This window comes from Gasterosteus aculeatus, chromosome 12 (assembly GCF_964276395.1).
Source record: "Gasterosteus aculeatus chromosome 12, fGasAcu3.hap1.1, whole genome shotgun sequence".
NCBI classification, from domain to species: Eukaryota; Metazoa; Chordata; class Actinopteri; order Perciformes; family Gasterosteidae; genus Gasterosteus; species Gasterosteus aculeatus.
The window spans coordinates 13,244,140-13,263,809 of NC_135700.1; the positions used below are offsets into that span (position 1 = coordinate 13,244,140).

At 43.4% G+C, this 19,670-nt stretch overlaps 2 protein-coding genes across 3 annotated transcripts; both read left to right on the top strand.

Moving 5' to 3' along the window:
• Window positions 1-2: 2 nt before the first annotated feature.
• On the top strand, window positions 3-4,316 carry LOC120833430 (dynein regulatory complex subunit 4). Of its 2 annotated transcripts, none has more exons than XM_040200532.2 (11): window positions 3-188; window positions 1,058-1,153; window positions 1,706-1,903; window positions 2,117-2,317; window positions 2,436-2,490; window positions 2,575-2,777; window positions 2,953-3,102; window positions 3,255-3,335; window positions 3,483-3,692; window positions 3,774-3,839; window positions 3,944-4,316. In XM_040200532.2, the coding sequence occupies exons 1-11, from the start codon at window positions 3-5 to the stop codon at window positions 4,010-4,012; spliced, it is 1,515 nt and encodes a 504-aa protein (XP_040056466.1). In that variant the 3' UTR covers window positions 4,013-4,316. The 2 variants fall into 2 exon arrangements, with proteins under 2 accessions (XP_040056466.1, XP_040056475.1); XM_040200541.2 differs by lacking the exon at window positions 3-188 and adding an exon at window positions 657-845.
• A 1,902-nt stretch (window positions 4,317-6,218) lies between these two features.
• On the top strand, window positions 6,219-19,004 carry LOC120833486 (stereocilin). Its single transcript, XM_040200611.2, has 30 exons — window positions 6,219-6,325; window positions 6,632-6,791; window positions 6,902-8,029; window positions 8,617-8,641; window positions 8,743-9,322; window positions 9,446-10,303; window positions 10,446-10,508; window positions 10,603-10,728; window positions 10,913-11,079; window positions 11,170-11,356; window positions 11,454-11,569; window positions 11,915-12,047; window positions 12,145-12,327; window positions 12,825-12,863; window positions 12,940-13,116; window positions 13,237-13,386; window positions 14,295-14,353; window positions 14,515-14,638; window positions 14,736-14,818; window positions 14,905-15,040; window positions 15,447-15,649; window positions 15,916-16,006; window positions 16,111-16,282; window positions 16,388-16,557; window positions 16,812-16,967; window positions 17,085-17,227; window positions 17,530-17,678; window positions 17,894-17,991; window positions 18,521-18,668; window positions 18,848-19,004. The coding sequence occupies exons 2-30, from the start codon at window positions 6,692-6,694 to the stop codon at window positions 18,925-18,927; spliced, it is 5,844 nt and encodes a 1,947-aa protein (XP_040056545.2). The 5' UTR covers window positions 6,219-6,325; window positions 6,632-6,691; the 3' UTR covers window positions 18,928-19,004.
• Window positions 19,005-19,670: the final 666 nt, after the last annotated feature.

Genomic DNA, 19,670 nt, shown 5'->3' on the forward strand with positions numbered 1-19,670 from the left:
GCATGTCTGCATTAAAAAATCCATCCAGTCTTTGGTGTTACTTTTTAAGCCTGGAAGTCTCGAGAGTCATGGCTGGAACTTTAAATGAGTTCAAAAGTTGTATTTATCCTCCAGCACTTGACTGCATGCACACTCTGAAATGCACAGACCGGGTTTGGACACGAGGGGCCCGAGTAAGGAAAAATGTGGTAAGTGGTATTAACACATTTTTTAGTATATGTACATTTTTGCACAGTAATTTAAAAATATTTTGAACAAGGGAAATTTCTGTACTGGTCCATTTTTGCATTTTGACTTAGTTGTAACCTGAATTTGTCTTGTGTCATCGGTTTCCAAGTCTGATTCATGGCTTGTCTTGGCGAGATATTGACTTGATCCTACTAAAGATCAACATTGATGTGTTTTGAGGTGCATTTTGCCTAATAAATGCAAAACGCTGTTCAAAAAATGTAAGCCTAGTAAATGCTCCCAGTGACCACAGATTGTGTTTACATCTGGTGCAATGCATTTATTGCACACAGTCCCTAAATAAACCAATACGTCACACGTCACATGGACAGGTCATTACAAAATACACTTTCCTTAAGTACCGAGGAAATATAAAACAACGTGAAATCGAGCGTTGTAGTAAGAACGTTACACTGACTGTCGGGTTGAAATCCTCCAGGTGGCGTTTCCCAGGGTCACGCGCACGGTCACGCGCACGCCCCCCTGGGGGTGTTTGACCAAGTGTCGGCCGCTTCGTCGTGTTGCCACGGCAACGCATGTTTGAAACCGCAGGCCTGCTACAGACTTGTGTGTGTGCTAGCGCGCGTCTCGGTATTATATACTTAAAATATACGATGGTGAGCGAAGCTTTTAAAAAAAAAAACTAATTTGACGAAGTTTATTTTCCGTTAACTTTAACGTTAATCGTCACTCCCGTTTGTGCTTCCCGTGCGTTGCATTAGCGTTGCTTTCACGGGAGGCGGTCTTTTGTGTTGCTACCTCCCCAAACTAACAACATTAAAGAAATACGCTAATGCATTGATGTTATGTTTTTTTTACTTTTGTGCAGCCACCCAAAGGCAAAGGCTCAAGTAAAAAGCCTCCAAAGGCGAGAACGCCCACCCTGATAGATGGATTAACCAAGGACGAGCTGTCCAAGGAGCAGGTAGGAGATTAAGGAGGTGGAGGCATGCTTTGGATATTTTATGTCAGGGCAGAAGAAAATGTTCCTTTTCAAAGCCATTTGTCCATTAAATGGGTATTCCAGCAAGCCGGTTTTGCACTTACAACACTTACTGTCTCTTGGGAGGACTCCCCGGGGACAGGGGACAGGTTTATATATAAGAATGGTCAAAATCAGGCTGAGATGTCTCAACTTTGGGCTCATTGTATGTGCAAAGCTCTTTTCATATAATGATATGAATCTAGAATGAAATAGACACAAATATGAGATCTTCAAAAAGTGCAACTTAAATCCCGTTATTTTTCCAAAGCTGACTAATACTTTACTAAGCGATGTGTAGCTTATTTTTAGCAAACACGCATGCCGGGTTTGTAGAATCTGTAACGATTCCCAGACTTTCCTCCAGAGCCACAGACAACATTATACATTGACATTTACAATGTGTGTGATGTCCCCTCAGGATGAATGTAATTGGCTACATGTTTATCTAGATTGGATCAAACGCTCACACTAAAATACCCTTTTGTATTTCAGCTGGAGGAGCACATCATGCGCCTTCGAGAGCAGCTGGACAGAGAGAGGGAAGAGAGGAACTACTTTCAGCTGGAGAGGGACAAGATCCACACATTTTGGGAAATCACCGACAGTAAACTAGAGGAGGTCAAGGCTGAAAAGAAGAACTTTGATAAGGACATGGAGGAGGATGAGGGGCGCCACCAAGTAGAGATCAAGGTAAGATTCATACACGTGTATTTTAGTTACATTTGAGCGTCACCCAAATTATACCGCTAAATTCTTTCCACCTTTAATTTATGCCATAATATGCTGGAACAGGTAAGAAGGATTTTTAACTGCGGTCAATAGAGGGAACCTTTTTTGTATAATATTTAGATATAAGGGATAAATCAATTTTGTATTGCATATTTTACCATTTTGTTCCACCAGGTGTTTAGGCAGAAGATGAAGCACCTCCTGTGTGAGCACCAGAACGCAGTCTCTGAGTTGAAAGCACACGGTTTAGTCTCCAAACAGCTAGTGCAGGAAAAGCAAGAACAATTACAGACTGAGCTTCACAAGGAAATGAGGGCCGTCAAAGTCAACATGCAAGAGCTCAACAATGAAACCCTTGTGAAGGAGCTTGAAGTGGTTTGTAGTGAATACTATTTCATCAAGATCTGTGGACTCAATATGTCCCTTTACCTTGACATAATGCAACATTTGAGCTTTAATGCTGGAAACAACACTTTGGTTTTTATTTCAATAGAAACATAAGGAAGAAATGACTAAAACAATTACCCGGGAGGAGAAGAAATATGCAGGTAAAGAAATCATATAACTTCAAGTTGAATTCAACACTGTGCGATCAAGAGATCAAAACCTTTTTTGTGTCGCTATTTGAGTAGAAATTGAAGCGGAACATGATAAAAAGTTGGAGCTGCTACAACAACAGCTGCACAACTTTAGAACAAACATTGCCAGTGAGACAGAAGATCAGTGGAACAGCCACATCAACACTCTAATCGAAGAACACAAGGAAGCGGTCATTGAAATTGAGGTCGCTGTTCTTCGCTTACAACGGGCTGTTGAGGAGAACAGTTCACTCAAGGTATAAGTGCTCACATTCACAGATCTTTCACATATTTTTTTGAAACCTGCAACACATTTATTTATTATTGTTGATATATGTACATAGATGTTGATTTTGTTTTTTGCAATTAAAAATGCCTATGATACTTCTTTGTTTTTTCCCCCACGTGACGGGTTTTATTGGCCGCTCTTAGAAAGGAATTGATGAAATGATCAAGACAGAGGCGGATGGCGGGCACCTGGGCATAGTGCTTGAGAATCAACATCTGGTCCAGGTTTTGTCAGAAGTCGAAGAGGAGTGCAAGAAATTAGAGAAACTACTGCGATTCTCTTCATTGGAAAAGGTTGTTGCTGTATTATTTGTGAATATTATATTATTTTTAAGTTTGTGATTGAAAATTTCTACACTTACATGAATTACTGTGCCTTAATTGCTCCTGACATGCAGCATCCTATACATGAACACAAGGTTAAATTGATACATTGTTTTTAACAGGTTGACAGTGAAACGATTAAAAAAAAGAAGCTGGAACAACTGAAACGGGATCATGAGGCACTGGAACCAAAATTCAGCAAGGTAAACGCTCGGATGGAGTTGCACGGTACCACGTTGCTCAGATGTTGGCTCGTGTCACGGAAAACCGGATGTGGCCAAATGCTTGTTTGCTTTTCAGTTTATGAGTGAATGTTTCTGCACTTATTTTTCCGCCTACATGTCATTCAGCTTCGGCTGGAAACAAATGAGCTGTACGAGACGTCCACTCAGAATATCGAGCAGGTGCAGCAGAAGGCAGATAGGAAGAGCATGCAGCTGGAGGGGAAGCTGAAAGACCTGACAGACGGCCTGGAGGCGACGCAGGCTCAGCTCCTCTCGGTGCTTTCTGCCTGTAACATGGACCAAACTGCTCTCCATGGGGCCACTAACACGATTGAGGTGAATTTTATTTAAAGTAATGTGTATTTTATACACTGCCTCCTGTACAAAAACCAAGACGAATCATGTTTTTGCTTGTAGAAAAATCTGGACTCAACTAATAAATCCATCAGGAAGTTGGAGTGTAAAAAAGCTCAACTCTCTCAGGTTAGTAGTTTGCTTACTTTCTAGAAGTGTCATGCATTAGGCAAATTAATGATGATGTTGATTACGTTTTTGTAGTAACATTGCTACTACTGTGTGTCCGTCAGGTTCGTAAGGATTTGCTGCTGACCTACAAAGCTTTGAGTGGAGAAGCTCTGTGTAGAAAATGTGTCTGAAATAGATTTCGGGTTCGCTCCAAAATGACATGCAATGAATCCACAGACTGATCCATTTACAGTCACTCTCACTGTCGTGGCAACTCGTTAGCATCTGAACTGTTTCTCATATTTTCCTTCGATATGCAGTAAACGTATTACCTCTCTTCAACTTGTTTTTAAGAATAGATTTTAAGAATATAGAATATGTGGTAATAATGATAAGGGATGAAACACATTTTGTTTTGTTTTTGTGTATATTAAGATACCAAGACAGTGATAAGATACAAAAATGAATCTAGAATTAAACAACTTTGATTTAAAAGAAGCTTGACTTGGTACTGATTGACAGAGATAGTTACAGCGGCTTTAAATTACTCTTTGTACTCCATCATAGCTGGTTTTAATCCCTATCATTTGCCCGCTCAGTTCAAAGAGTCATTTTTAGGGTAGTCTTAGCTCCATTTGAACTAAATATGTATATACTGTGTTTGGATTCTGAAGAGAAAGTGCTGAAATAGTAAATTAGTTGACAACTCAATCAGAATACGGGCTGTTCTGTGACAGTAAGACGTGTTTGCCTGTTAGAATCTTGTTTTTATTCATAGAAGAGCCACGTATGACTTTTTAAAACCTCCGACCAGCATTTCTTATATTTCCATAATATAATATGATATTTTAGAATCATTTTCAGCAAAGCAGCGGAAAATCAGCTCTGTAGGATCATTGTTCGATCTGTCTGTATTTAAAAAGGGTTATGTTTATAGTCCGCTCTGAGAATTTACATGACTAGCGCAATGTTTCACATTTTTGTCCCTCTGACCAACTGTATTTGTGGTCATTCAAGGTCACATTCAGGGACACATATACAAAAATTAGCAAAAAAATTCATTTGTGTATAAAGTGAGAACTGATAATACTGCTAGCGGGGAATGTTCAAAGCGGCAGTAAAGGTTTTTAAGTGACCATAAAATATTGCTAAATACAACCTAACTTGAGTTAAAGCGTGTGCTTGACACCAGAGAGTAGAACAACATTTTATCTTGACTTTTCTTGTTAAATGTAATGAAAAAAAAAATCCAATTGCTGAAAGGTTTGTTATTGTCACGTTAATTAACAATAAAACGATGTTTTAATGGAGTGCAGTTGTGTCATTATTGCTATTAAACGGATTAAAATACACAAAATAAATCAATTTTTCAGCTTCTAAATGATGGCAAAGAGCTCATTTCAGGGAAAATTTGAGATATTTATTAGAAGATGGGGACCATAAATTGGCCTCAAACCAACTATTCCAATCTCAACAGCTAGTTTCACCAGCTGATTGCTTCTATGAGTTTCCACCAGAGAGAGAGAGGACATGTGGGGTGGATCCGGTTTCTCATTGAATATTCCTGTGGTGAATCGAGCCCTGTTGCACTGAGTGATCGCTGTTCCCTGTGGTATCAATAATACACGAGGAGGATATTGTCCCAGTGCAGGCCACGGTATCATACAGCTAAAGCAGGTGGAGGGAGGGGGGTCCTTTCACTCGGCCCTCTTGGGTTTCAGGGCCCACAGACAGTGGTCTGACTCCGGGGAGCCGGCTGCAGCGCCCTTGCACAGGGCTCAATTGTGAGTCTGCCTGACCCAGGGATAAATGTGTCTAAACAGTGACAGCCTGCACATTCTCTGCTGGCCCGGTCCGGTTGGTAAGACTACACCCCCCCCAACAAACCCAGAGTCACAAGACGGGTCCCAGCTGAGAGACAGCTCGATAGGGAATCAGTCAGCGGGAGACATCGGGCAGAATGGGATGGATATCCTGGGAGTGATTAACATGATCCAGATTTTCACCTTGCGTTAGCACCTATTGCTGTGACCTTCCTGTAGCCGGATGAACCAACCTACTGTACCGGGAACACACAAACAACATTGCTGCACATCTTAACTCAAGATGGTGTGTACGCCGAAAGTGCGTCTCTCTCACTCTTTCCTAGAAAATGATTAAACAGCCTGTATGTCAACTATGTATAAAACATGAAACATTAAGCAAAAACCCTAAAGACCAGAGACAAAAAAGCACGAGCCCCAAACAGCGAAGAGCAGAGAGAGAGAGAGAGAGAGAGAGGGAGAGAGAGAGAGAGAGAGAGAGAGAGAGAGGGAGAGGGAGAAAGAGAGGTAGCAGGTGGGAGGGGTACAGGAGGTAAGAGTGAAAGGTAAAGAAAGTCGGAATAAGGGTGAAACAGAGCAGACCGCTCAGAAAGAGGTCAGAGTGTTTAGATGCCGCTGAGTGAACGATGCTGGTGAAAGTTTGAAAGGATACTTAAAGAAACTAATGGATTTTAACAGTTGGTAAGTCTTTTATTTCCTTTTTTTATCTATTATTCTACTCGTCCAACTGTGATCTATTTAAGAACTGTGTGTATGAATACTTTACCTCATACATATAATTTTACTTCCGTCACTTTTTACAACACAAGGACCTGTTGTAGCCTGCGTCACTTTTAAGCACATTGCCGTTACCATGCAGTGAGAGTGCTGCCGTCATTAAGGTTTAATATTCCCCCTCAATTGAGATACTTTACTCCTTGAGTCTACCCCCATAGCATGAAATGAAAAAAAAGAAGGCCGTTGTTTTGTTTCTTGTGCAATCAATAGGAAGAACAACCAAAAGGGGACGATGGGACGTGCCTGTGTCACGCTGCATGCTGCCATCAGATGAAGATGGCAGAAAAAGGGCCAGCAATGGCCACTCGAGCATTCACAAGCATCATAGTTTGTGCTTTTTTACTGGGACAAGGATCCCCTGAGAAGACAGGTGAGTGCACCTTTAGAATGTTTCACCTAATAAAACATGCCTTCTGTTCACTGATACATGTGTTTCGCACACAATTCGCGCTTTAGCTCTCTCTTATGGGACTCTTTCAGGAGGTGGTAAAGAGGACCAGAGGGACGCCGTTCTTAGGGAGATCATTTCAAAATGGGGTACAGCGAGTGGCTGGAACTCTCAGAAATCTCCTCCAGAACCACACGGGGACCAGTCCGTGATCCCTTGGGTGAGGAATATCGTGGGTAGCCTAAAATCCCTTGGCCTACTCCCCAAAAAGAACCTGCCTCCATTGAACAAGCCAATTGACAGGCACCGTCTGTCCGGCTTCCTCTACAACATCTCTCTGTACCTCCAAGAGATGGGCGCTGAGCTCGAGGAGGCACAGGGGAACGAGGACCAGCTGTGGGAGAAAGTGCTGAACTACGTCCTCCAGTCCGAGGGGAGTGCTGCCCTGAACCAGTGGAGCGGCCGCGTCCCACCTCGGCCCAGCGTCAGAGTGCAGGACTGGTTCTTGTCCCTGAGGGGAAGCCCTCACTGGGACTGGTTTCTGGGGCTGCTGCAGAGTCTGATCAGCCTGTCAGAGCGTCAGTCTCACAGGCCTCTCTTGACCTTCTTATCTCAGAACTGGAGGACGGTGAGCGCAGTGTTCGAAGCTGCCCTTCAGGCTCTGCTCAGTGGGACCTACGGTCAGGCCAGTGCCGGCCTGCAGGGCTTCATCTGTGCCCTAAAAGGCCGCAGTGACTGCGCCTTCAGTGTAAGCTGGCTGCAGCAGCTGCTACGTTTCCTAGAAACACGCAGCTGGAAGCCTGTTGTGAGTTTACACCCAGCAGGGGAAGCCGCCGAACACAGCAGGAGCTCAAGTGTATTCGGGCGTTTGAGGCCCTTCAGCTTGCCCCCTGAGGCCATGAGTCAGGAGACGCTGTCTGCAAATGCATCTCAGGGAGATGCGACGACCGCTGAGGATGGTCCAGACTCCATGCAAAGCTTCCTGCTGCAGGCGTTATCTCGCTCAGGTGGAGGAGAGCGAGGTGGCCATTTGGCACAGAAGAATGTAGCTCTGGTGCAGGGTTTGGATGGGCTGAGGAGGGGCTTCCTGCACAGGGTGGGTAGTTCTGTCTACGGTAACCTGAGGAAGAAAGTGTCACGAGTCACTATGGCGCTGCTCGACGATGTCAGCAGCCTGGTGGATGCACCACAGCCCAATGCAAGGGGCCGATGCTCAGTTGGTGAGTCTGTGTAGCAGCAAAACAGGCATTGTTAAGTGTTATTTAAATGACATGCAGCCATACAATCTGATTATAGAGTCTTTAGCTAGTTATGAAAGTGCATCCTTCAATCGTTACATAATGTCAGATGCTGCTGTATCTTGATACAGTTTTACATTTAAAAGCTTTGCTTCAGAGGTTGATTAAACTAAATACGTAAATTTAAACATAGACAAGTGAAGAAGTAAATCACAGTATTTATTGTCATTCTCAGAGGAAAACCCTTTTTTTATAATTGGATCTGTATGTTTTAGCCCCCTTTAGACTCGTATGCACAAATTTGTCCCTGGTTTCACCTGAAAGCTACACAAGAGGCAGTGACAGTGACTGACACTGCTTTAAAATCTTTATAATCATCCTCACCATTGAAAGCATCTGTTGTTAGTCCAGCTAATCCCTTTATCCTCTCATTGATGCCAGTAACATTATATCTTGTGCATTGTTGCCCAGCTACTCTATACACCAGGCATGGTTGTGAGCTGCAGAAGCAGTTGCTTCTTTCCATTTGATTTTCTGTTAATATTTGCTTTTCATTCATCTTTTTCAAGGTGATCTTAGACAGCTCATCTTATGGTAAAGTATTTTAAACTACTATTTGATTGCAGTCTACATATATGACATATTTATCAGCCGAAATACATTTCATTTCTGCCATTCTTTCCATGCACATTAAGGGGGATTAGACATAATGTGACCTGGAACGCGCAGGCTTTGGGCTCGCAGAGCTTCCCAAGCTCACTCCCATTCCTGACCTGCCCCCCCACTGAAGCAGATCATCTAAGATCGCTACTAACACCGGGCAAATCATCCCCAAAAGAAAGCCCCTCTTCACGAACAATCTCCAAAAAAAAAACTTTTCATGACCTGCCTACCAAACCTCATCCCCCCCAGCTAAACCAGCCCCAAGAAGGGAGGATGGGAGGGCGCTCTGACCATCAGAGAGAAATTGAGTATTTGACTTCCATTGAAATCCTGGAGGCAGCGTGCAACGAATCCATCCCGGGCCTGACAGGCGTTTCCAACTTCACCGTTTTCCTCTACTGTAAACTGTTTGAAGGGGAGAACGGATCAGTGGATCCTGCGGAGGCCCAGATGGGCCTAGACCTGCATGCCACATGCTCGGATGCAGCTTGGTACCTGTCTGCTGCTGAAGAGGACTTCCTTTGGGTTCATGTCTGCAGCGAGTTCTTCGCCCATGAATTCAACAACACGGTCTGCGCCAACTCCTCTTTCTGGCTGCAGAGAGCACAACAGGTATTACATACTTTTTTTGCTAAATCTCTGAAATCCAGTGAGGAAATGCTGTGTATACATGCCTGGCTGTTTGTTAATCATAATTCCTCCATTTTTCATTTTGACTAATTTGAATGTTTTCAGGCTGCAGTGGCAAAGGACTACCACTTTTTTAACCTGACAAGTATAGATGACCTGTGTGTGCAGCTGACAGGTGAGGCGATAGAAAATCCAGTACTCGACGACAACTGTGCGGTGCAGTTGGGCCAAAGGTCGCTCAGTGCTGAAGCTTTCAGGCATTGCTTCCTGCCCAACAACTCCATGCTGGTCTCGGCTGTGTGCGGGGGACGGTCGCCCGAGGGCAGCTGGGCATCCTCGTACTGCTCCAAAATCCACAACTTCTCACACGGTGACGCGACCTGTCAGTACAGGGCATGGGCCGTGCATGATTTCACCAACTTCACCCTCCTGGAGCTCTGTGAGCAGACACACGGATTGAGAGAGTACATTTGTCACAATGCCACACTCTTCAATCGACTGTCAAGAGCAATTCCCCAGTTTGCCGATTTCTGTGCTGACCTGCAGGCGGAACTGGAGGGCAGGAAGTGCCTCCTGCAGAGGTTTTTTGACATGCTCCCAGCGCGGTATGACTTTGACACGTCGCAGCTGTGTGTGGACCCGGCTCCAATGCTGGTGGAAGCTTTACACAAGATGAGTGTGTGTGAGGTCGAGGGAGGGGAGCGTGAGGGTTTTTTAGTGGCGCTGGGATACGTGTTACGTGTCCTGGACTTCATGGTGGGCCTCTCTTCGGGCCTGGATGAGGGGGAGAGAGAAGCGAGGCAAGGTCTGGCTCAGGCTATCCTCCTTTCCAGTCTCCTCGACAACACCTCCTGGGCCACACTGCAACCAGAAGCCTCCACCAGTGTCCTGCACACCGTGGGAGTCTTTCTCCGCAGAGAGCAGAACGCCACTCTAAAAGAGGATCTACTGAGCTGCTTCAGTGTAAGATAGCTGACTGGCACCGGGAAGCCTTCACACACTCTCTCACACACACACACACACACACACACACACACACACACACACACACACACACACACTGAGCAAAGAGAAACTTTTTGTTCATTCTGTGTCTGTTCATCAGCCTGTCTTGTGGGATCTCATCCAGCTGGATGACAACTCATCAGCTCTGAGGTTTCTGCTGCAGGTATTTGTCTGTGCAGCTACATTCCGATGTCGACTTCAACAACAGATCGGTTCACTTCAACTTTATATTTAAGTGATTTACTTCATCTCAACAGGAATACCTCCAGATGCCAAGAGACAGCATTCGCACACTAGTGATGTCTGCTGAAAAAGATGCAGTTAAGAGATTTCTCTCACATATGCATCAGAGTTGGGACAAGCTACAAGTTGAAACTGGCCAGGTTGGTTTTCAAACTCTCAACAAAACACTGAGTGGACTATTAGCGACACTTCACATGAAGCTAATTGTGCAGGGTTAACTCCCTTTGTTTCCTACGATCGTGATGCATATCTTATTTGCAGAGTTAAAGCGGTCCAAATGAAATACAATCAACTTCTGTCCCGCTCTTTTGTTTTCGGTGTCAGGCCTCTCAAAAGGAGTTACAGGCCATGGAAACAATGACTGCTGCTTTCATCCATAAATTCCCCCGAGTGACCCCGGAATTGTTTGTGGACCTTTCTCAGTTCATCCCCTACATGTCTGTCTCTGACATCATGAGCTTCCCAGCCTCCCTGATAGTCAACGACAGTGTGTGAGTCACTGACCCAAGCAGAAACAGTTATACATCATTTTGATACATCTTATTGTCCTGATGCTAACACGCTTTTGAGTTACTCTTCAGGTTGACAGCCATTCGGGACCACAGCTCAGAGATGAAGTCACTGCAGAAAAAGGCCTTTGTAAAAAGACTCCTGCAATCGAGTGTGGTGGGAGATGTCCCTTCATGGCCACCATACTTTCTCAGTTCCATCCTTCCTCTTCTTCCTTACCTGCCGGTCAGCCATTTTCAGCAACTCACATCGCAACAGGTACACAACTTTACATAACTGCTGTATCTTTCTCAGTCATCTTAGACAAACTCGGGTGAACATTCGTTGTCAACATTTTACCCGTTGTCTCCTTTAGCTTACTCCTCTGGTAGAGTTGCTAGGCAACGGCAGTCTGGATGGTGTAAGAGGGCGCCATGTGCTCCGGACTCTCTACAGCAGGAAGCAAAATCTGACCAGGGATAACATATTAAGGTGGGACTGAGATACTTTGTGTTTTTGAGCGTTTGTCTTTATAATAAATGGACAGAGAGTCACATGATGGACAGTACTCCAATATGTTTCATCAGCGACGGCTCATATTCAGAGCTGGCAGTTGGTGTTAATTTGTATTTGTGTTTGGCCATAGTACTATTTATTATAACTTAAAAGTTTGATCATCCCAAAACTCAACATATTTATAAACTCAACATTTATTTATTCTCCTGATGACTCCTCAGGCTACTCAGATAGTATTTGTCATTGGCACCAATATTCATTGTCCTATTAAAAAAAAACACCCCAAAAGAGACACAAGTGACAGCAGATGTGGTTTTGCAGGTTAGGGGTCCTTGCATGTTACCTGGATCCCGTGGAGCTGGGTTCTTTTCTTCGGGACTCGGCCGTGTCCTCGGCTCTCTGGCAGCAGCTGGCTCAGTGCATGTCCAAGGGGCTCATCAGTACCTCTGGCCGGGTAAGCGGCACTGGTTCTTTACTCCTTTTCAGAACATGTGCTTCGAACCACCAACATCCGAAATGTCTTTTTCCTTTTAATTGTGTTCCATGGACAGCTGTCCTCTTGGTTGATACCAGCCGTGGAGAACCTGAACGTCAGCAGCATGACTCCCCACGAGCTGTCCACCCTCAGCGGACTCTTCCCTCAGTTAGGAGCTTCCTTCCTGCTGTCACTGCCCTCACAGCTGCTCATCCAAATCCTCTCACAGTCGGCGTCACAGAGATATCCTCCAGCACAGGTTGGCAGGGAATTTTCTTTTTTTTGTGACTTCTTGTCATTCTTATTCTTGGCAAAGTTGTTAAATACTACCTTAGTCGATGTTAGTTAACTACAGGTTTCCAATGTGAACTCGAATGTATAAAGATTAATAGTACTTCCCTTAAACTTAACTTCTAAATTTGATTTAAAAAAGATGCTCGATGTAACTATGATGCAGAACAGATCTGCAGACATAGACAAAGAAGTAAAAAAAAGAAAAACAAAATGTAAATTGTGGATCCACTAGTCTCGAAGCGAACGTGTTATGAAAGCAAAACATCCCAAAACGTCCAAATTGTCCAGTGCGTTAAAATTAATGTTTATGCTTGAGGTGTCTCGCCTTAATTAACTTCCAAGTCTCCAGAGATAAGAAGAAGAGGATAAACATTGTGTGAATATATGACCAAAATATATGAATATAAAACGCCTGTACAATTTTATATGCATGTGTCTTAATTTTTCAAATAATTTCCTCAGGCTTTTCAAATGTTATCCAAGATTTCAAAGGACACCTCTGTAAGTAAATGTTTTTAAAAGAATTGGTGAATTCCAGCCAAGTGCACATTCATCACTGTTTCGCTCTCCCTGTCAGCTCACCGTGGAGACGCTGTGCCGACTGAAGTCGTTACTCTCTGGCCTCTCTTCTGCTGTGCTCAAAGACCTCCGCTGGTCTGAGATCAGTGGAGCTGAACACTGCCTGTGCTGGAAGATGTTGCTAACTGAGCTGCAGCCCGGCCACAGAGCCATGATGTACAATGCAATGCAGGAGGTGACAATGCGATCTGATTCTCTTATCTTTTCATCTCTCGTTACAATCATCTGTGGCTCATCGTGCGAGTAGATTGACAGGATGTAAGTTGTAATTCACAGTGTTTTTGTGTGTCTACAGACTCTGCACATATACTTGCAGAATATCACCCAGCGGGCACACTGTCTATTACCGTTCATCCCTCTGAGGAAGCTGACAGAAATCTTAGATGGAAAAACAATCCTGAGAAATGTCAGCCTGTACAGAGGCATACGCTGGTCAGCACAGCAGGTGCACATTTCCCTTTAACCCACCTTTGTGTGCTATTTCACACCACAATGATATGACAACAACAGGTTGGCAGTCCTGTGACAAAAGAAGAAATGTTACCAGCTCGGGTCCCATTAATCTGCAACTCATTGGACACGGTTCACATGATCCTTTCAGGATATTAATACTCCTCACGCATCAGCTGCCATCAAGCTAATTAGTTTGGATGTAGTACAATGGTATGGAGGAGTGTAGCATAAATTAATAATGGCTCCCTTAAAGGGATTTTGTCACGGCGGAGTGTGTTTCACCTCCAGTTCTTGGCCTAACAAGACCTCTGTCAAATCAATGAAGAATGCTCTTTTGGTCAGATGCACTAAACTATTTTGTGACATATGATAAAAAATCAATTTATATTACATAAAAGTGAAACGCCTGTGTTATTTCTTCCATTCTGTTTGGCTAAAAAATCCTTTTTATAGTCAGTTTGGGTTATCAATTACCTATCAGAGAGATTTGGGGTTTAACCTGAAATGAATTCTACTTACGCATAAGATAGTGTATTTAACGTGGTACAGTCGTATTGGTGACATAACACCAGTGTTGTATTCCACATCCAGTCTGGTAATCTTTCACTCTGTAGCTGAGCGGAACTGCTTTTTGATTAAACAAAAAAGTTCAGAGTTTATATATAAGAAACAATGCAGAGACCATTTTGCTTGTCAGATTCAACTTCTTTGCTCTACAACTTTTTTGATTTTCCTGTGTACTATTGGTTGGACTTGTTTAAAAGTACACATGTCTCAAGCGGACAAAAACATGCAAGGAAAAAACAGAAATACCGTTTAAAAGTATGTAGAATTAGATTTAACTAATTTGATTAAAATCAAATGCCGGGTCTGACGCCATTTCCTTTTTTTCCTGGACAGGCTCAGGTTTTGTTTAAAAAGATCCACCAACTTAAAAACATTACCAGCAAGATGGCGAGGTAAGTGAGGATGTATTGCACCAGAGCGTCCACAGCTAGGGTTTGAATCATAAAGCAATGTTACCTGCAGACAGAATGACGGTTTCCAAAGTCTAAGTCAATTTCAGGTCTGATACTCCATCATTGAAAGATTGAAATAACAACTTCTTCTTTACTTGTAGTGATCTGGGTCATATTTCCAGTGGAATGAGTTGTGATTTTCTGAGGCTTTTTAGCAACAATACGGATTTTGTCGAGCTGCTTCGGTTTGTTAGTGAGCAGCCTGGAGGCACAAGACCGGCTCTGGTGAGGAACAATTGCATGTTGTTTTGTCAGTTCAATCAGTTTCACAAAATCAAGTTTCATTCCAACAAGTTCAGATGTGTTTTGTTTGTGGTACCAGCGAAAATGTATCATAGAAGAATTGAGGCAACAGCCTGCAATGAACCTCAGTGCTTTGAGCCCTGGGTTTGCAGCAACGCTACCGTAAGTGTCTCACTAATAAGCGGAAAATATTTGAATTGTTTATCCGAAGTGATCCACATTCACACATTTGCTCTGCTCTTTTCTAGCGTGACGATGATAGAGGAACTCTCCAATGCATCCTTCAGGGCCATTCTGGACCACATTCAGACACACTTTGCTGATTTCCTGAGAATGCCTCATTACAAGCAGACTAATTTAGCTGAGAAAGCTGTAACTGAGCTGGTAAAGCATCAACACGAACCATACAAATACTGCCCTTAGTGTATTCCCCCTATTTACTGCATATTCATACATGATTTGCAAGGCTTGACATATTTTGTTATTCATAAAAAACATTAAGTTTAAACAGAATCACTGATTCAACCTCAGGGTCATTAAAATGATTAACCAGCGCTGTGAGCGTTCAGAGAAGGAGCTCAGAGATGCTTTTGCTGGTTAAATGAAATCAGTGGTTGAGTCAGTGATTGAGACTCATTTTGATTGACACATTAATGGGAAGCAACTACAGGTATTGATTCAGCCTTCTTGAAAACACCCGCAAACATACAGAGAGAGAAACAGATTGAGAAAGAGATCCAGAACATAACTTGCCTGAAGTCATAATGTGAAATCTCTGACTGCTCTGCAGGGCTCCTATCGGGCTGAATGGGAGATTGATGGGCCCACCCTGGACGTCCTGGGGCCTTTACTGCCTTTCTTGGACCGGGACAGTTTGGCCCTGGTGGACAGAGGAGCGCTGGCTCTGCGGCTGGAGGAGATGAGAAGTTTCTGCCTTCCTAAAGAGGCTCTGAGAGATATCAGTGCGCTCTTCACTCAAAAAGACCTGCTTGGGTAAAAAAGAAGAAAAACAACATCTGGACTGACACCTGGATCAACAATATGTTTGGAGTTTTTAATTTCCATTGCTATTTCTAAAAAGTAATTTATTGGCAACAAACAACCAGAATAATTATAATCCACAGAGGAATTAAAAACGTTATTCTGTTAGGCTCCTTCCAGTGTGGTAAAATACACTGAGATGTTGAAATGAGAAACTAGCTTGCATTACGACATGGATCGCATAGAACAGCAGTAATGATAAGCTGTGTGTTTGTCAGGGAGCCATCCCAATGGCAGGCCGGAGATGTGGAACATTTGGGACGGCTGGTGTTTTCTCTCTCGACAAAGCAAATAAACTCCATTCCCCTCGTAAGCATCCAAAGGCATCACCCGAAATAATTCCTTCAATTACATTTAACTTCTCACCTTTCCAGAGGCATAGCACGATGATGATATGTTTTTCTCTTGTGTAGTCAGTGCTGAATAAAGACACAGTGGAGCAGGTCCTGGTGGGTCAAAGCCGCTGGGAGGACAGTGTGGTGGGGGGAGTCTGTGTGACTCAGTGTACGGACCTCCAGCGGCAGAGGAAGATGACTCAGAGCCTCCTTCGAGGGATTGTCAAAGCACGGAGCAGGAGGGCAAAAGGTTAAATAAATGTTGTGTTGTACCTTGTTGTCCCGTTGCTAAACCGTGGGTCTTGCTTTGCATACGTTTCCATCTCCCCGAGTTCACTGCTGTGTCTTCGATCAGTGCCCGTTCCAAGTTGTGCAGACATCAGAGGGACGTTTCCATCGGCTTGGACGTCCGCTCAGCTCAGCCGTATGTCTCAGGAGGACCTGAAAGAGTGTGTCCAGGTCTTCGCTAAGGACACTTCGATGAGCTCTGAGCAGCGCCGAGCACTGTGGCTGAAACTCAGGAAGGTCAGTAGAACTGTGAAGGTAAGAAGGTATCAAATACTCATCTTCCTCTGTTGAGATATTGTTCCAATTAAACATTTCAAATCATTACAACACAGTTCTTGATTAAAAAATGTGGCATTTTTACACATTTCAACTTCTGATTTCTAAGAATTGGCCAATCCTTACTGACCGGGACAGCTAAATAAAACATGTGGTGTTTTATTTATCAATGTGGTTTGTGGTAGAAACATGTTCTGGTTCTTCCATCAACTCAGTCCTTCAGTCCGGTGAGGGAGCTGAGAGCGGATCAGGTGCTGGCTCTGGGCCCCGTGGTCACTGAGATGGGGGAAAGAGACCTGCAGGACGCCCATCTAACTGATCCGGGCGTGTTGGCTCATCTGGGGACACTGACACACTGGAGCCCTAAAAAGGTTTTGAATTTTTCACTCTGATGTAAAGCTTCAGGGCTTCAGGAAATGAAAAGATCTCCTCCTGAAGACGTTAACGCGTACATTTTTCCATCTTTTTTGTTTGTTTGGTTTTCACAGACGAGGGCGGTCATTTTAGGTGTGATGCGGAAACGCAAACTGAAAGTGGAGCAGTTAACAGCCGTTGATATGGCAACATTTGGGAACCTGATGTGTGGTTTCTATCCCTCGGAAATCAAAAGACTGAGTCCCTACAATCTCAGGTCAGTCAAAAATAAATGGCATCAAACCGAAGAGGAGCCTTTACAAAGACGAATATATACAATCCAAAAAAGGACAGAGACCAGTAAACTTGTACACGCAGCACAAAGCAGTACTTAAAGGTGATCCATGTGATGAAACCCCTCTCATGCTTTCGGTTGAAATGATTCCACATCCACCTGCTAACAGAAGTAACGGGAAGCCGTGGTTCACATTTCTCAGCAGCACAACCCTCATGAAGCATGTTGCGTACCCTGCAGTAGAAGATGACATAGAAGAGAAAATACTTTCCCTCGCACCGCAGTGTGGCTGTCCTGTTCCTGCGGGAGACGTCCCTGCCGTGCTCAGAGCAGCAGATGGAGGAGTTGACGAGCCGCTTGTCCAGACCTGAGGCCTTTGGTCCAGTCAGTGCTTGGGGACCAGAAGTTTTTACCGAAATTGGGACGCTGGCAGGTACAGTAGAATGTAATATCCCCGGGGGGTGTTTTTCGGTGATTAATTGCTTAGTTCTTCTCAACGAGTGAGGCAGCCGGGACGAGAGAATGACAGCTTTTGGATGGATAGCTGCAATTAATATTATTGAACTTCAGGAAAACGTTTACACTTCCTGTGATTTGATATGAGGATCATTTGTTATCTGACTAGACAGTGTTTGTGTCACTCTGTAGCGGGCTTAGAGGACATGGTGCTTTCAGCCCTGGTTCAAGAACAAGTGGAGGGAATCACCCCTGAAGCCATCGCCCTGATGTCACCAAAGAAGATGGCAGTGAGTTTCAACCATAATTTATTGGCCATTCATTCAAATCAATGTTTATCTTAATGGAGAGTTAATTATGATCATCACCATTGAAACATTTGGCTGAATAATTTGATTTTAAGATATCATATTGAAATCTATAGAAAATGAATGATGGCTCAATTCTGTTTTTGTGCATGCTGGCTCAGTATCACTCTGCACTGAATTACCGGGGGAACAACTATGAGCAGATGTTTTATATATTTTTACTCATTTGTACTGCTTTGTGATTTTCAGAACATTATGTAAATAATGTTTCTCAAACATGGCATGCATAGCTACCAAATTGTACATCTATTTCCTCAAATGAATCCCCATTGATTTAGTGTTGTTCATATTTTAACAACAGATATGAATTAGGTCTGTAAAGGATATGTTAAGACATGTTTTTAAGAAACAGTGCAAAAAGTCTCACAACAAAACAAGCAGAATGACAAGGTGTCCTGTGTGAGCCCGTCAGTGTGTGTGTGTGTGTGTGTGTTTGCTGTGTGTCCGTCAGGTGGTGTTCAGTGCAGTTCAGATGTCGTGGCTGAGTGCGGAGCAGGCGTGGGCCGTCACTGAGGAGCAGTGGGCACAGATGGACGCGGAGCAAAGGCACGCTGTCGGACTTGCTCGCTACGAAGGAGACGTTCTGCTGGAGCTCAGAGGTGTGTCTTCAAAAAATAGAAAAGAATAGAAATGAAAATGTAATTTCAATTTCCTCCTCATAGTGAGGCTGTTATAGGTATTTATGTGTTGCATAATGCTGTTGTGGTGTCTTGTTTCCACTCACCAATTTCAACGTTGTGTTCTGAAGGCGATGAACTCTGTCTGTCTGCTTCCACAGGAAGGAACTCGGCTCCAGCAGCAGACAGCTTTTCTACGTACTCACTGGCTCTGTGCCTCTTGTTGATGCATCTTCTTTAACATACTGGAACAAATGTAATAGTCCTTTGACCTCCCTTGGTATCATCATATTTGTATTTCAAATAAATATTTTGAACTGTTCTGTTGGCTTTGTGCATTGGTCCTTTCATTTGCATTGCTCTTTATCATGCATATTTATCTTTCTTTTAGGACCTATAGTTGTTTTTATTTCATTACAAAAATGCTGTGGCTTTCCAGTACAAAACCTGTCCTCTCCAACTGCATCTATAATTCTTTCTGTATCTTTTATCAATTATACATGTACGGTGTGACATATGTGACAGCATAATATGAATGTTTTTTTAAAATGTATTGACATAAAAATACGTAATAGTGAGGGGTCAGTTTCATACCAGAATGATTTATAGCTAATATAACTAGCTTGCTGTATCCGTAAATCTGAGGAGCCAATACTCCCTCCTGTTGCTCCTTCATGCAGGTATTTTTCATGTATTGAGTGTGGTACTGCATTAAAGATGAGCAAAGCTAATGCAATAGTTAGTCAGCCTGTGCAATGCGAATCCGATTACAGAAAAAACAAGTGAAGCTTTTAACCTTTCAGGTTGAGGACTTTAGGGAGCAACATAACAAGTAATTTGCAGCCCTTTATCAGGGCAACACGGAAACTTACGGTTGAAGGTCTTAGTATATGTAATACTTAAAGCTTGGTGAAGTAAACCATATTTGAAAGGTTCTTAATTGGGATCCAGATACCGCATGTTTTTTTTAGCAAAGTATGAGGG

Excerpts from the sequence above, each read along its gene's own strand:
- LOC120833486 (XM_040200611.2), top strand. The coding sequence starts at position 6,692 with ATGAAGATGGCAGAAAAAGGGCCAGCAATGGCCACTCGAGCATTCACA. Across the intron at positions 9,323-9,445 it reads GGCTGCAGAGAGCACAACAG|GCTGCAGTGGCAAAGGACTA; the intron begins GTATTACATACT and ends GAATGTTTTCAG. Across the intron at positions 14,639-14,735 it reads GAGGCACAAGACCGGCTCTG|CGAAAATGTATCATAGAAGA; the intron begins GTGAGGAACAAT and ends TTGTGGTACCAG.
- LOC120833430 (XM_040200532.2), top strand. The coding sequence starts at position 3 with ATGTCTGCATTAAAAAATCCATCCAGTCTTTGGTGTTACTTTTTAAGC. Across the intron at positions 1,904-2,116 it reads GCCACCAAGTAGAGATCAAG|GTGTTTAGGCAGAAGATGAA; the intron begins GTAAGATTCATA and ends TTGTTCCACCAG. Across the intron at positions 2,318-2,435 it reads TTGTGAAGGAGCTTGAAGTG|AAACATAAGGAAGAAATGAC; the intron begins GTTTGTAGTGAA and ends TTATTTCAATAG.